Source organism: Podarcis tiliguerta (genome assembly GCF_965153285.1).
Source record: "Podarcis tiliguerta genome assembly, chromosome: 9".
NCBI lineage: Eukaryota > Metazoa > Chordata > Lepidosauria > Squamata > Lacertidae > Podarcis > Podarcis tiliguerta.
In genome coordinates this window covers 71,761,268-71,777,063 of record NC_139542.1, presented here as the reverse complement: position 1 = coordinate 71,777,063, position 15,796 = coordinate 71,761,268, and the positions used below count along the sequence as shown (strand labels likewise).

Below are 15,796 nucleotides of genomic sequence, written 5' to 3'. Positions count from 1 at the left end.
AGGAGAAGTGCTAAAATGACATCAAACCACCTCATGTTTAAAGAAACAGCAACCTTTAAAGTGCTACTGGATAAGAGGCAGGTATGTCTAAACCTTTACTTTCTGCCAAAAAAAACTAAGGGATGCAATGAATCAGACTTCCCAGTTACCACTTGGAATCCCACTGAGCACTCACCATTTCAGAACTGTCAGAGGGGGTGACGGCTGAATCGGGGCCTTCTGTAGTTGTCTGAGAGCTGTCACTAATGGGAGAGGAAGCCCGAGTGCCATCATTCAAGTCTACCATAAGGTCTGACTGGACAGCACTGATTTGGCTGGAGCTTCCGCTAAGAACGTCCTCATCAGCATCTCCTTTGTTAGCTGAAGTCAAATCACAACTTGCCAGATCTGACTCTGTCTGCAGTGTGTGCTGAGAACGTGGTTGCTCGGTTATGATGTCATAGCTTGAGGAATCAGCTCCTGAACTTGCAGGCGCAGCTGTCGACAAAGCTGATGAAGCAGCTACTTCACTAGTTAAGTCACTCTTCATAGTAGCTAAAAAAAAGGTAAACGAAACCCACAAAGATCCAGGAACCCATTAAAAAGGTAAGAGAAACCCATAAACTTGCAGAAACACCTAAAAGCACCTACAAAATAAAATAAGTAAGCTAAATGTCTTAACAGTCGCTTGCTAATATGCATATAAGGTAAAGGTACCCCTGCCAGTACGGGCCAGTCTTGCCAGACTCTAGGGTTGTGCGCTCATCTCACTCTATAGGCCAGGAGCCAGCGCTGTCCGCAGACACTTCCGGGTCACGTGGCCAGCGTGACAAGCTGCATCTGGCGAGCCAGCGCAGCACACGGAACGCCGTTTACCTTCCCGCTGGTAAGCGGTCCCTATTTATCTACTTGCACCCGGGGGTGCTTTCGAACTGCTAGGTTGGCAGGCGCTGGGACCGAATGACGGGAGCGCACCCCACCGCGGGGATTCGAACCGCCGACCATGCGATCGGCAAGTCCTAGGCGCTGAGGTTTTACCCACAGTGGCACCCGCATCCCATATATATCCCTATCTAATTTTTATATCCTGCCTTTCTTTAGTCATGGAACCTAAGTCAGTATATAAGTGGGTTCCAGGTGGTCACTGGAACAATCTAAGCACTGAGTAGCGGCTTGGTTTCAGCCTTTATATAATATCTTGACATATTTCACAATTGTTTTGTTCTACATAATATCATACTAGAAAGCACCCAAGATATTAACATAAACAAAATACTGTTCTCTGGAACTCATATGGAGTTTTCCAATTAAAAGGCTATAAACTTATGACCACAGGGACATTCACACACATCACAGAAGCACAGATGTCTTCTCCTGTCTGATCTTCAACAGCAAAATTTCTACAAGTACAGTTTTTAGGTTAATTCATTTAAAACATTTTATCATTACATGCGGCCTTCTAGATACAGAGCAATGTTTTCATGACTGACAAAAAACTATAATGGGTGGAGTGAACAGATTACAGAGATGTTAACAACAAACACGAGAAGAACATCTACCTGCGAAACCGGCGCTGCTGCCTTCAGGTCTTGTTTCAGTGTCATCTTCCAAACCTTCTTCTCCTAGAAGTACTTTAGCTGATAACCAAGGCAATAATTTGTTTAGATTTTTTGCTTCTTGTAAAACTCTGCACACAACAATTCAATTATCTGCTTGCAAAGTATTTACTGTAATAGTATTTGTAATGTAATGTTTAGAATAGATGTACTGTGAGGAACTAAAACAACATTAATAGAAAGAAAATACAGTAACTAGCACCCCAAAAGATACTTAGAAATGGACCAGAAATGGATAGTGAGATAGTGGATAGTAATGTTGGCAGAGGAGCACAAAATACTTCAAGAATTTTAAGTTCATATATTTAAAATATAAACAGAACCAAAATATAAAGAGAACCGGTGGTAGCATTTAAATGGCTATGTTTTTTTTAGTTTCCTGTATAAAAGTCTAGATCAGTGTCCTGGTCCAGAGAACTGCAAGCACTTCCTTTTGCCCTTCCAAACAGATGTTGTCTAGAGATGCTTGGACTGGAGGAAGTGGCAGGCAGAAACTCTGACATGTCAGCAGTGGACAGGCATCATTTGTGGCTCTATGGGTGAGGGGAAACATCATGTTCACTTTGAAGAATAAAGTGGTTGGAATGCCGCATGTATTGCCAATAATATGAAGAATCCACAGCAACAATACATATCTGCCTATTTAAAGGCAATGTGAGACTTACTAAAGGGCAATATATTTTTGTCTTCTGAGGAATTATCTCTGTCCAGTGAATCATTATTTATTAGACCTTCAAAGGTTCCACCCATTTCATTTGCCCTGTCACTTTGGGAAATGAAGGTGGCCAATGCAGCTGGAGCCGGTTTGTGTGGTGTTCCCCTGCAGCACAGAACACCAGTAACATACTTTTTTTTTAAGGAAGCAAATGGCCCTTTACCCCATGACACTACTTGGTAAGGTGGGAGGAAGAAGAGTGAAGCAATCAGGGTGGCAGAGAAGTAGAGAGAAAGAAGCATGGGAGACGAGATGGAACTCTATGAGACCCCAAAGGCCAAGAGCCAAGAAGAATTCCTTCATCACCACCTTCTGGAAGGTTCCTTCTGGAACCTAGCCTACAGGAGGAACGAAGAGGAGACTGCTGGATCAGGCCAAAGGCCCATCTAGTCCAGCATCCTGTTCTAGCCAACTAGATGCCTATGGAAACCCAAAAGCTGGATCAGAGCACAACAGCACTCTCCCCACTTCTGATTCCAATTATTGGCATTCAGAGGCATACTGCCTCCAGCAGCAGATATACCCATCACAGGCAGGTAGCTCCTGAGTCAGCTCAAGTCACAACTGCTATAGGAAGCCACTTTTCAGGATGCAGACTGCAGTGCAATCAATATACAATATTCCAGATTTATTTTACTTTTCCATCCATCTAAGGAGGCACAAGAACTCTAAATCAATGCCGGGATGTAACAATGGATTGGATTTAGCCTAACAAAACCAGACATAAGGTTGGTCAGTAGGACAGCAAATCCAGGATTAGATCTTTAGCCTCTTTTGAAGAAAACAGTGCTCCTCTTGAAGGAGCAGGTTTAAACTGAAGTGCTACTGGATCTGGTTTTGCTCCTAGGTAATCAGATTACAGACCTGGCCAGGAGTGCGACTGTACTGCTTTAGCTAGTGGGCCAGCTACTAACTTTCCTGGTAAAGGTAGACCTAGCCATTATCACGTGACTCTGTCTAGGCTCAACCTAGACTACTGCAGTATGCTGTAATGTAGAGGTAAAGGACCCCTGACAGTTTAGTCCAGTGAAAGGTGACTATGGGATGTGGCGCTCATCTCGCTTTTCAGGTCAAGGGAGTCAGTGTTTGTCCATGGGTCTTGCGGCTAGCATGATTAAACCGCTTCTGTTGCAACGGGACACCATGATGGAAGTCAGAGCGCACAGAAGCACTGTTTACCTTTCTGGCGCAGTGGTACCTATTTTTGCACTGGCATGTTTTCAAACTGCTAGGTTGGCAGAAGCTGGGACAGAGCAACAGGAGCTCACCCCGTTGTGCGGATTCGAACCACCGACCTTCCAATCAGCAAGCCCAAGATGCTCAGTGGTTTAGACCACAGCGCCACCTGTGTCCCTTTATGCTGTAATGTAAGCCTCTATGGCTTAGCAAGTTTTTGCATAACCTTTTTTTAAACAAATGTCTTCAGCCATCAGTGGTTCTGGCAGAAATCCAGGATTGTAAATAATGTCCTCTGCTGCAGAACAGATGGTACTGGCATAACATGGGATTGAGCTAATACAGATTCCTACAGAATACTGACACCATTTCATATACTGAAGTGTTTCTAATGGACAAGATTAAGATCCAGCTGATGGACACAAAGAGCATGAAGAGCAGGTGTGGGGGACTTCAGGCCCACAAGCCATTCCTCTCTGTGTGGCCCTCAAAACTCTTCCCAGGTCATACCCTTCACGGGCCCTGCTTCAGGGCAAAGGCCCTGTGTTCTTCAAGGCCCTTGTCCTTGAATTCTAATCACTCTTGCTGGCCTGGGTGGAAGACGGAGAGGAATGATTGTAGAAGCTAGCCTACTGTACAAAGGTAAATTGTTCATTATTTTCTCCACCTACTTTTATCTGTGGCTCCACCCCACTGGCATGTGGCCTTTAGAAAGTCGCCCAGAAAGGAATGCAGCCCTCAGGATGGAAAATGCTACCCAGTCCCAATATAAACCAACACAATATACTACTGAAACACTAATGCAAGTTATAATATGCAGCAAGCAGTGCCTCTCCAATTGACCTAGGCCAATCTTAAGGGGGGAAATGTTGCTGGCCTTAATGACAGAAGTGGGCATAGTTTAGTGCTTTGTGGACAAGCATGAGTGAACTGCCAGGCTAAGGCACAGCCTCCCTCTCTTCTTCTTCAGCCACGGGAGCTTGGTGGAATCTAGGCTTGGCATTATAAACAAACTGGCTTCATAAACACATGGTTTGAAGGTGGTTTATTTTAAAGCTGGTCAGAGTTGGTTTTAAGCAAGGACTCCTGGTTGGTATGCAATGCTAAACAATATTTATCTAATCTCAGTAGTACCTCCCTCCCAGATGTATGGAGAAGAGGGGGCCGGCCAGGGCAGAGAGCAGGTGAGTCTAGCAGCTCACTTGGGCTCCACACAGCATTAAACCATGTCAAGATCTAAAAAATAGACGTAATCAATTCACATATAATAGTCTCATTTCAATCCAGATAAACTAATCTAAAGGTCTAACTGCAGGTCTAAAGTTAAAATTCCAATTTGGGTTGGATTCATAGAACTCTGCTTATCTGATGTGGCTTTCATAGCTCCACCATTCCAAACCCACTGTAGTGTTTTGCGCACACATGCAGAAGGCTCTCTTGAGGGTCACAATACTTTTTGGGTGGTATGTGATGGGGCACCAGAGGATACAGTGGGGTGGGGAAATTATGAGACCACAGCAGGACTGCCTTGTGCAATCAGAAGTACTTTGTCACTCATTCAAGTCATTCCTAGATCCAAGCCATCATTATATAGACTGTGATAGCAAAGAATACATATTATATATGAAGAGGCATTTAATATGTGCAATACATAAGCATGCATTACACAAATACCATAGAAGTTGAAAACATAATGAACAAAGCAAACTTAACAGTAGGTTATAAAAAAACGTTTTGACTTTTATTCAAAGCAAGGTATGGTAGACAAAAGAAACAGTCATAGACAAATCAAGCATTTAGCCAAAGCCATATGCAATTTTGAGAATAGCAAAAAGCAAGGAATGGCTATAAGAAATAATAAAAAACAGTTTTCCATATTTTTAAAATACCAACTGTATATGCCAAAGAAAGAAAATGATAATAATGTGTTGAATTCTCTTAGTGACAGGTGTGTAATTAAAGAAGAGCCAAACAAGATATGTTAATGGAAACCAATATTTACCAAGTCAAAGAAATGAAAAGGGTAGAGAATGTAAAGTCAGAGACTGTGATTTCATATATAATCACCTTTTTGTTTTCTGGGGAAAACAGGGCTGCATGAAGACCCCCCTCCAGCTGCAAAATTACAGAAAGTAACAAATCAAAGCACAGATAAGAGTGATTATCAAGAAGGAATTTCAATAGCCTCTGAGAAATGAGGTATCAGAAGATTCGTTGTTAGCCACCATTAAAACTAATGCTATAAAGTATTTCCTTCTTCTAACAATCAGCAGCAAACTTTACTACTGGATACTGGTTAAGTTTCTCATAAAGTGTGAACAAATAAGGGTCATCTTTAAATGTTACAATCAGAAATGAACATTTTTATAAAATCTAAGCAATGAAAGGAGAAATAAAGGCCAAGAAAACTGGAACTCATCATTTATTCCAACTGAATGTAGCTTCAGTAGAAGGATTGGCTACAAACACTTAACAAAGAGAGACTTCTACGGCAACTTGAAGGGCAATAGGTTTATAATGCCATAACTTCTAGTAGTCTCTAAGGTACCACAGGAATCTTTGTAGAGTAACTAACATGGTTCTCTGGAATTCCACACTTAAATGCATCCAGAAAGGAACACAGGACACTTACCATGAAGATTCCTTCTGGCATGGTGTGATGGAGACATCCAGCAATGTGGGTTGTCTCCTCCTACTGCCCAGGAAAAGGCAGAGAGCATGTTACCTAGAACTTTTGCTTTTAGGTCTTGTCTGACTCTTCCCCAGTTCAGTCCCATGGCCAACTGTGAGACAGAGCAAAACTGAGGAGACACAAGAGCCAACAACAAAAAAAAAAAAAAGCCAGGCAACAAGGGGGAGTAAAAGGAAGGAAAGACTGGACCCAACATTAGCTGCAAAAAGCTGGGGTGAGGGGCTTAGCCTTCTGACTGCCTCATGCTGGTATCATCTAATGCTTAGCCCACAGTGCAGCTTGGATGCCTCTAGAAGGAATCCTCGTATTAAGTGTCCAGTGTTCCTTTCTAGGTTTAGTGTGCAGGAGGCATCCAATAATGCAGGCTATATTTGAAACACCATTGAAAAAGTCTGCACACACCCTGTTCTGCCCCCTTTTGTGACTTTTTGGGTAACTTCTGGGTTTGGCGCAATGTGAGCGGTTTTGGTCGCACACATATCAGACATGTCTAAAATAGTCGCTGCCTGTAGTTTCTGCATCCACAACAAAGAAAGATGCCTTAGATTAGCAGCAGCAGCAGCAATTTATTAGTTGGTTGACAGAGAAATCTTCAAGCAACTTACTGATTTTAAAAGCATAAAGGATGGCATTAAATTATAATAAAAGCCATTTAAAAGTCTATAAAACAACTCAACGAAACAGCAAAAACTGCATCATCAATAGACAGCAAAATCATCACCATAATCTGCCGAATGGCACCAAAGGATGCCAGGCAGACCTCACTGGTGCCAAGTCTCATTCAGGCCTTTCCCCCCCGGACTCTAACCAGAAACAAAGAACATATACAAAGTCTGAGAAGCAGTAACTGGTTTTTGTTTTTTTTAGGAGAGTGGTCTTTGCTGGCCGGCTGAAGAGAGATAATGAAGTTAATGGCATGCTGCACTTCCATTCAGTGATTATAGTTGAACCCAGCAAAAAAATTCCACCTTTGAAATTGCTCTGTGTTATGACAGTAAAGAATTTGATCTAATAAGTAAGGAATCAGATAAGGTGCTGGGCATGCGTGCAGTCTCCCTTCACATCCCTTCATGTGCTGGAGGGAATAGCTTTGCCCTGAATTCTCCATGGTTGCTGCCTTACTGAGAAGCCCTGATAACAGCAGTTGCTGGCATGGATGGGTTGCAGCTGGCAAAGGGGGAGAGATCTCTGTCTGCTCCACTCAGGCATGGCTCAAAGAGCCATGGAGACTTGCATTAGGTCTGAAGCTTTTAGTGACAGAAACATGTTGCTGGCCAATTAAAAATCCAGATTTGGCAGTTTGCCTTCCAGAAGGAGCCAAGAGCAGAGGAGAAGAAAGCAGACAAAGAATAAAATTGTTTTACTTTTAAAGAGGTAAATGGAGGGAGAAAAGACAAGAAAAGAGGTTTCAGCAATATGGATGTCTAGAAGAAAACAATGAAGGAGGAGTACGTGGCAGAGGCCATAGGTACTAAAGCCAAGGGACTCTGTTCCTGGGCAAGGTGGGGAACAAACCGTGGAAGCACCTATCAGACAGGACCTAATGGCAGAAGTTCTAGGTCACATGTCCCCTGCCTTTTCCCAGGAAGTAGGAAGAGGCAACCCATACCACTGGATGCCTTCTTCACCCCAAACTCAGAATGATAGTTTAGATCTTCTGAGTAAAATTACTTGGTATTCTTAAGGCACCTTTACTGAAAGATTTTTTAAACGTGCTTTAAAATTCTGTCATTGTAAAAACCAGAAATTTTAACTGAAGATGTTCACAATGACTTATCACACAATTGCTTTTTTGGGGGGGGGGGGATATGTATCTTACCTATAAATTCTACTATGCTGTCACTGCGGTTTCTGCTGGTAGTCTCATCTTTGGATGCATTGACTTGCGCAATGGCACCAGCAGTAGTGAGGGCGAGGAGGAGAGGAGGAGGGGGTGTTCTAAGAAGCTGCTGCAATAGTTCCAAAGAGCCAGTCACAACATTGTGGTCCCGGTGCTGCGTATAATGCAGTGTCAATTCATAAACCTAGAGGACATGGAGATCAGGGTTCAAACATTGCTGTGAATGTTCCTGAAAGCCTCTTTCTATAAAATGTGCTTTCCACAACATCCTTGCGCCCCAAACACCTTGTGCTGCTCTGATGCCACTTCCAAGGGCAAACTCAACTTTCAGCAACAGCTACTGAAACCATGTGGGGTGCTGCAAAAGGTGAAGCTGGAATTGGCCAATTTATGGTCAGGCAATTTAAGTTAAGAACACTAAGCGAGTGTTGATTTGCTATTCCATTTTTTCCTGTATTTTTTTCTAAATTAAAGGTGTGGCTTCACTCAGATTACAATATACAAAACTACAACTTGAAAAAGACTGGTTGGTATTTACCTGCAAGAGTGAAGTTTTTTCTTGCAATTTTGCCTATAACCACTAGGGGGCTGAATGCCCACCCTTGCCATCAGCTTCTATGTACGTCTGGGGAACTTGATCCATGACTTCATATTTACTCCTGGATACATAAAGTTATGCTAACAACTAATACAGGTAAACAATTCAGATTATTTGAAATATTTAGGATAAATCTGAAAATAGTCATTTGCTTGTTGCAAGCTGAATGACACAGACCGAGAACCATCTGCTTGTGGCAACTGGGCTTCTCCTTCCTCTGCAGCCTCCCACCATCTGCAAAATCTGCTCTAGAGAGTCGGTGGACCATCTGGAGCAGATTTGGGGGGCATGTTCTGGGGCAGAGAAGCAATAGGTTTTATTGCATAAGCAAATTTTTGTTGCACAAGGGGCAGTCATCATTGCATGCTATACCATGACCAAATCATTGGCTGCCCATTACATAAATGAAAGAGAATGAATAATTTCCTAATCCAAACGCATGATAGCTAAAGAAAGCAAAAGCAGTAGATTTCAGAACCACTGTAAAAGTTAAAGTGTTCTGTAAAATATGCAAAAGACTATGACAACTGAACAGCTGCCATTTTATTCCTACCTGTATAAGTTGATCTAAGGAAGGAGAGATCTCCATTTCTTTCCGTATCACACCAAAACTACCTTTAAGACTTGTATCTTTCACCTGCTGCTGCAGTAAAGGTATTAGATACCTTAAAGTGAGCAATACGCCAAGAATTAAGACACTGGGATATTCATTTTCCATGGGAAATAATAAACCTGTAAAGATAACCATCACAGTTTAAAAATTGAGACATTTCCCAGAAGGAAAGCCAGAAGGAAGAGCAAAAGGCCTCTTCCGTTGTTGTTCCCCACTGACACCCCCATTCATGTTTCCCCTGATCCCGGAAGTGGTATATGAGCTATCTATCATTACCATAGCCTTATTCCTCATTAATTTGTACAATCCTGTTTTTAAATTCCGTAGTTTAACAATGTGCTGACCCTGGATTCTAGTATAACTGCAGTGTGTGAAGAAACTGGACTACGGAAATCAGATTTATGCCTACACTTCTGTGCATGCTAAATTAGCCCTCACTGCTTCTCAAGCACCCTCTTGACAAAGTATGCTACCCCATCATGCACAAGATGCACCAAAGCCTGGTAACATCTGAACTAGCCCATGGTTGCAAAGAATACCGTTTCCCCCAAAATAGGACAGCGTCTTATATTAATTTTTGCTCCCAAAAATGTGCTAGGTCTTATTTTCAGGGGATGTAATATTTTTCCATGAAGAAAAATACGGTACACATTTATTGTCTAATTGTGAGTCAGCCAGACTCTGCCAGGACAGAGCGAGCAGCAGGCGGCAGCTTGTCCTGGCAGCGGCGCGGGCTCTCTGATTTAAAGAGACCTCGCACTGCCTGACCAGCTCCAGCTGCGCTGCGTCCAATCAGTGAGCTGTGCAGCGGCGCCCACCGCTACGGTCCAGAGGAGTCAGGCGCCCTACGGTAGCTTCCGGGGCCTTATATTCCAGGGAGTCCTTATGTTAGGGGAGGCCTTATTATCGGGGAGGTCTTATTTTCAGAGGGATGCCTTATATCACAGTGAGAGGCAAAACTGGAAGTAGGTCTTATTTTCGGGGGATGTCTTACTTTTGGGTAGCTTTTATCTTCGGGTACTGCAGTTTCCATACTTGCCAGTTGAGAATGCATCAGGGTTAATGAATGACCTACCACCACTGTCAGAGGCAGTATAGCTCTAAATAACATTTGCACAAATGGGGAAAGTCCTGTAGTACACATGTCCTACTTCCCAAAGGTATCTAGCTGGCGAGACCAACCTTTGGCCTGATCCAACAGGCCTCTTCTTATTGCTCAAAGGCAAACCTGACTGAATGATTCATAAAATATGGTCTTTTCAAGACATGTTATTTATTAGTAAAGATGACTCCCTTCACTGGAGATTTCTAAGCAGAGGTTGGGTGGCTGTCTGCCACTGATGCTTTAGTTGAGATTCCTGCAGGGGGCTAGACTAGATGACTCTCATCATCCCGTCGAACTCTACAATTCTATGATTCTATGCATCTTTATTTAGTTAGAATACTTTGCCTTCATTTGTCTTCCCTGGAGTTGCTCAGTTAGAAGCGAAGTCAAGCCATGGCTTGGTGCTACATGAACAAACCTGTTTTTTCTTCTCCAGCTTCCAATTTTGTTGCAAGCAATGGAATTGCTTTTATTTTATATCAGTTTTTACCCAGATGGCCAGTTCAGATTTCCATATATCCACAAAATTAGAAGTAAAAAAGAAGGGGGAAGCGCAAACCTTGGCTGCCATTGTGTCTGAATCAGCTCATCGTAGGGGAGAAACAGTACAATAATACCCAATTACAAATACCCTATTACATTTTCCCAGTTTTTACTAAAGCCTAAAATATTGTTGTCCTTCTTACCTAGTAATACATTCAGTAGCCAAGTATAAAAATACTGTGTTCTTCGTGAATGCTGGCAGATGCTCACTGCTGATGCAGCTGCTGTTCGACGAATAGTAGGAGAACTGGATTTAAGGTTAGCTACAAACGCCTTCAATAAAACCTAAAACGAATAAAGCTTTTATCAATGTTTCAATGACACCAACATTTACTAGGTTCTTTACCACTGACTAAGCATGAGATTGACCTACACTTTTAAACTAGATTGTGCATAACAAAGAAAAAACTCTCAGTGAAGAAACAATGATATTGATCTACCATACACACTGAAAATAAGCTAAATTTATCCTAAATTGCAATCACAGCACTTAAGTAAATCACATCTCTATAGCACCAAATGTCCTCCCATCTATTCATCAGTGCACTTCTAGCAGAGCTGCAAAAGTATCCTGCCAAAGGGTAAGAGCATGTACCAATTTCCTCATGGTTCTGCACAGGAGCATTTGGTCAGTGCTAACTGCACTACAAATGCCTCCAACAAATGAAATTACTGATTATTTTATATCTTAAAGAGGAAAAAATGAAAAATATAGAGCTTCCTTCTGAGTATAACAGACAAAGAAAACCCCTAAAAACAGGCAAGCATCAGTGCTTCAATCTGACAAGTCATAACTTGCTGCCAGTCCCCTCCAGGTGGCCCCAGTGCTTTATCAGAGGCATACTAGAACGGTCTAGTGATTTAACTTCAGCTTAAACCTTACTCTGTGGTTTAGTTTACATGCAGATATTACATTACAGAGTTTGATAAGGAAGCCTGTAAAATATTCTTGCACCACAGAACTGGAAGTAGGGTCTACCAGCTTGCACGAGTATGTTGTGGGGGTGGGGAGACTGAATGGTTGTGTGTGTACATGCATGAAAGAGAAATATACCATGTTCATTCCGCAGCTGCATTTGCCTGCAATTCTAAATTAAAATTTAGTGTTACAAGAAAAACCTGTGGTTCTTCAAACCTCAACAAATTGCAATTAGTTGCAACTGTCGCTGGTGGAATCAAGTCAACTTGAAACCATCTTTTATCAAGCTAGATTGTTTTTACTAGCTATAGTTAAGGATTATCCACACTTTAAGGTTCAGACACAAATGCTAAACTGTGGCTAGTCTTAAACAGAAGTGGAAGCCTCTGGTCTTCACCTCACACATATGCTAGAGGAGGAGAAGGGAGTATGTGAGCTTGCAAGCTCAAGGCCTCATGAATAACAGTAAACCATGGTTTAGTACTTCATATGAACCAGCCAGTTAAGCCATGCCATGTACATGAAATAAAACTTAAATCCTGTCAGTTGAGGATTTCTAGGTGTTTCCACAGAATATTCATTTTAAACTACCCAGATTCCAGAACTTTTATTCCAGAACTAAACCCCATTTAGGATTAGAAAATTGCTATTAATCCTTTGCAAACTAACAATTTTACCTATTTCAAAACAAGCGGGCAAAATCTTGTTTCATTTACTACAGCAAACATTTTAGATGATTATACCTTAATTTCATTGTCATTTGCAAAATTTCCAAAAGCTGCCATGATTTTTGGTATTGCTGCAGCCAGCGTTTCTTGTACTGATTCTTCAGAGCGCTTGCTTACTCGTGTTAAGCAGGGCAAAAGGTTTACTAAGTATGGTCTGTAACGGAAAAAAAGAGGTATAAGTATTCTTCAGTGGTTTGGAACATAATATTCAAATGTTTGTTGCACTTGAGAGGTTTACATGATGTGTCACAATCCTATTTTTCTCCTTAAACAGAAAAAATATTAGAATTATGACGCGTGTACCTTCTCTTCAGAGCTAAAGAGCACACCAGACTTCATTTTTTAAAAAGCAAAAAAAATTGCAACAGGGGCTAACCAGATGAAAAGCAAAAAATGAATTTCACCCCAACAACACTGTAACTGGAGTGGGGTGGGGGTGGTATGACCCGAATATAGGAGGCTACCAAAGAAGAAGGACAAAGGGTACAAAAAGAGACCCTTCCTTGCCTTCTTTGCAGAACCAACCAATGGGTGAGGCATAATTCCCTTCTTCCCCCTTAAGGAAAAGAACCCATGATAAATCCAACATTCCATTTTCCTTCAGAGGACAATATCCTAAACAGGGATGTAAAAAAAGCAATGGCTCTCTTCCCAAATGGCCCTGCCACCTGCTGAAAAGGATCACACAATTCACCAAAGAACACATGCCCAAAAGCTGAACCTTCTGAAACATAGCTATTCAGTTAGTAACACCAAGTAAGGGTTGACAGAGACACCAACATGACATCCGTACGTAAGTCTACCAATGATGCAGAACTGCAAGACCTGCTGGGGAGCAAGTACTGCAGCATAGGCTGCTGCTGTGCTTAGCCAGTAAGTAAAATAAATATAGTAAGTGTAGAAAAAAACACTGTGTGCTCTGCTGGATGGCTTGTTCTAGATGGTGGGAGTAAAAACTCTCTTGGTTCTGCTGGAGCTTTTCATAGCACTTAAAACCATGTACCAGGGCATCCTTCTGGGCTTAGGAAGCACTGTGTTAGAGTGACTGTGATCCTTCCTAGACAGAGAAACCCAGAAAGCAGTACTGAGTGACTTCTATTCCATCAACGGCTTTTTGGGGTACAAGTTCAATTTCTGTAGAAAGCCTCTGAGAGAAACCATCTGGAAACTTGTGGAGCAATGTCACCGACATGCAGATGCTAGCGCTTTTCAAACTAAGAACCACAGGGAGGCTGTGGAACTCTTTAACGTGTACCCAGATGCAGTACTGGGGTGCATAAAAAAAGAACAAGATGAACGTTAATCTAGGTAAAATAGAGATTTTGTGGATTGGGAATTCAATTGATCGGGATGTATTAAACTGTCCCTGGATGGGGTTGAACTCCCCCTTCAAAGACCAGATATGAAGCTGAAGGTGCTGCTGGGTTTGTGACCTTCCTGGGTTTATCTCTGCCTGGTGGGGCCCAGATAGAGTCTGTGGCCTGGAGTGCCTTCTTCCAGCTCAGGCTTGTATGTCAGCTGTATCCCTATCTGGAGCAGCCAGGTATGGCCCAAACACTTATTACTTCCAAGCTGTTCTAGAAAAGCAACCTCACCTGCATTTCAGGGGTCGAACAAGATGTGCAAGTTCAGCAAACCTCCAAAGAGCAGCACGTAGACTTCGAGAAGCACCATTCTGTCCAGAAATAATTGAGAATATATCAGTCACACGGATTTCAGTCTTGATTTTACAAAGAAAGTATGAAAATGTATGTGTATGGACAGTCTAGTCTAGACAAAAGATAAATCCAGAGCAGAAACGCGGAGGAGTTTTTAAAGGCACACAATTAATAGCCTTTAACTAGAATGTTAGTAGGGCTGCGGGTGGCACTGCGGTCTAAACCACTGAGGCTTTTGGGCTTGCCGATTGGAAGGTCAGCAGTTCGAATCCTCACGATGGGGTGAGCTCCTGTTGCTCGGTCCCAGCCCCTGCCAACCTAGCAGTTCGAAAGCACGTCAAAGTGCAAGTAGATAAATAGGTACCGCTCTGGCGGCAAGGTAAACGGTGTTTCCATGCGCTGTTCTGGTTCGCCAGAAGCGGCTTAGTCATGTTGGCCACATGACCCGGAAGCTGTCTGCGGACAAATGCCGTCTCCCTCAGCCTATAGAGCGAGATGAGCGTGCAACCCCAGTCTCGTCCGCAACTGGACCTAACGGTCAGGGGTGCCTTTACCTTTTTAGAATGTTAGTACTGTAGAGGCAACTCCCCCCTTACACAGGGGTTACATTCCGGGTTCCTCCACGCATAAGTGGGGGGTCTGCTGCAGTAAATACAGCTTCCCACCCAACAGCTGTTGAGAAAGGTAGCACAGCAGCAGCGAAAGCTCCCACATGCCATTTTAGATCCATCGGGAGTCTTTTTTCTGGACTTGGTGCTCTGGGGAGTGTGTCCTCATGAGCCACAAGGACTTTGCAGCTCTCTCCCACCATTTCAGGTCCGTATTGAATTATTTATTTATTTCCCGGCACCACATATACATGTGGCTGCGTGAGTCAATCACGCACAAATGGGGGGGCAAGCCTGTATGTATTTGGATGAGTATAGCCACTGGAAAGATCAGAGTGAACAATGACTAAAAAAGAACAACAGTTCCACTTGGAAATATGGGAGTGGAGTTCTGGAAATCACTCTTCTGCAGGATCTCAAACCAGTGCCCTTAATAAAAAATCAGCTCTTCGTATACTTGTATACTTCCTAATACATCTTTAACGATGAGAAAGATTATTGCCAAACAGCCCAACACTTCAAAGAATCATAGAACTGTAGAGTTGGAAGAGACCATGAGGATCATCTAGTCCAATTTCCTGCAATGCTGGAATCTTTTACCCAACATGTCAAACTGTTAATATGATTTAGAATAACCTTTGTGTTTATTGTTAGTGCTTGCTGTTATAATAGTTTAAATATTTACTATGTGATTAATCACAAACTCTTGTTAAAAAAAGGTATGACTATAAATCCAAACAAATTAAGAACATCAAACAAACCCCCCTCACCTTTTTAATCTCCTTGTAGAGTTCTAACTGTAACCTAGGAAGACTAGAATCCATCAAAGCCTAGAAGGAGACAAAATAATATCTTTTTTAATATCAGCAAAATATGCCTTGCTTCAATAGATTACATAATGCACTGAAAAGTTGGCAGGTTTACTTTCTGTGATAGTTAACTCTTAAACTACAAAGATAGCAATTTGCTAGATCTACAGAGATGATACTCATACATCAGAACTTCA

At 42.3% G+C, this 15,796-nt stretch overlaps 1 protein-coding gene across 2 annotated transcripts in view; it reads right to left on the bottom strand.

Annotated features, from left to right (window-relative positions):
* HTT (huntingtin) overlaps positions 1-15,796 on the bottom strand; it is a 102,533-nt gene that overhangs the window by 75,249 nt on the left and 11,488 nt on the right. The window contains exons 4-12 of one of the 2 annotated variants that reach the window (XM_083398925.1): positions 15,561-15,620; positions 14,120-14,199; positions 12,540-12,678; positions 11,021-11,162; positions 9,170-9,348; positions 7,998-8,202; positions 5,554-5,601; positions 1,539-1,616; positions 176-534 (exon numbers count right to left, since the gene is read on the bottom strand). In XM_083398925.1, coding sequence (XP_083255051.1) covers positions 176-534; positions 1,539-1,616; positions 5,554-5,601; positions 7,998-8,202; positions 9,170-9,348; positions 11,021-11,162; positions 12,540-12,678; positions 14,120-14,199; positions 15,561-15,620 — 1,290 coding nt within the window. The remainder of the gene's footprint in view (positions 1-175; positions 535-1,538; positions 1,617-5,553; positions 5,602-7,997; positions 8,203-9,169; positions 9,349-11,020; positions 11,163-12,539; positions 12,679-14,119; positions 14,200-15,560; positions 15,621-15,796) is intronic. The other variant, XM_083398926.1, reaches the window with a different exon arrangement.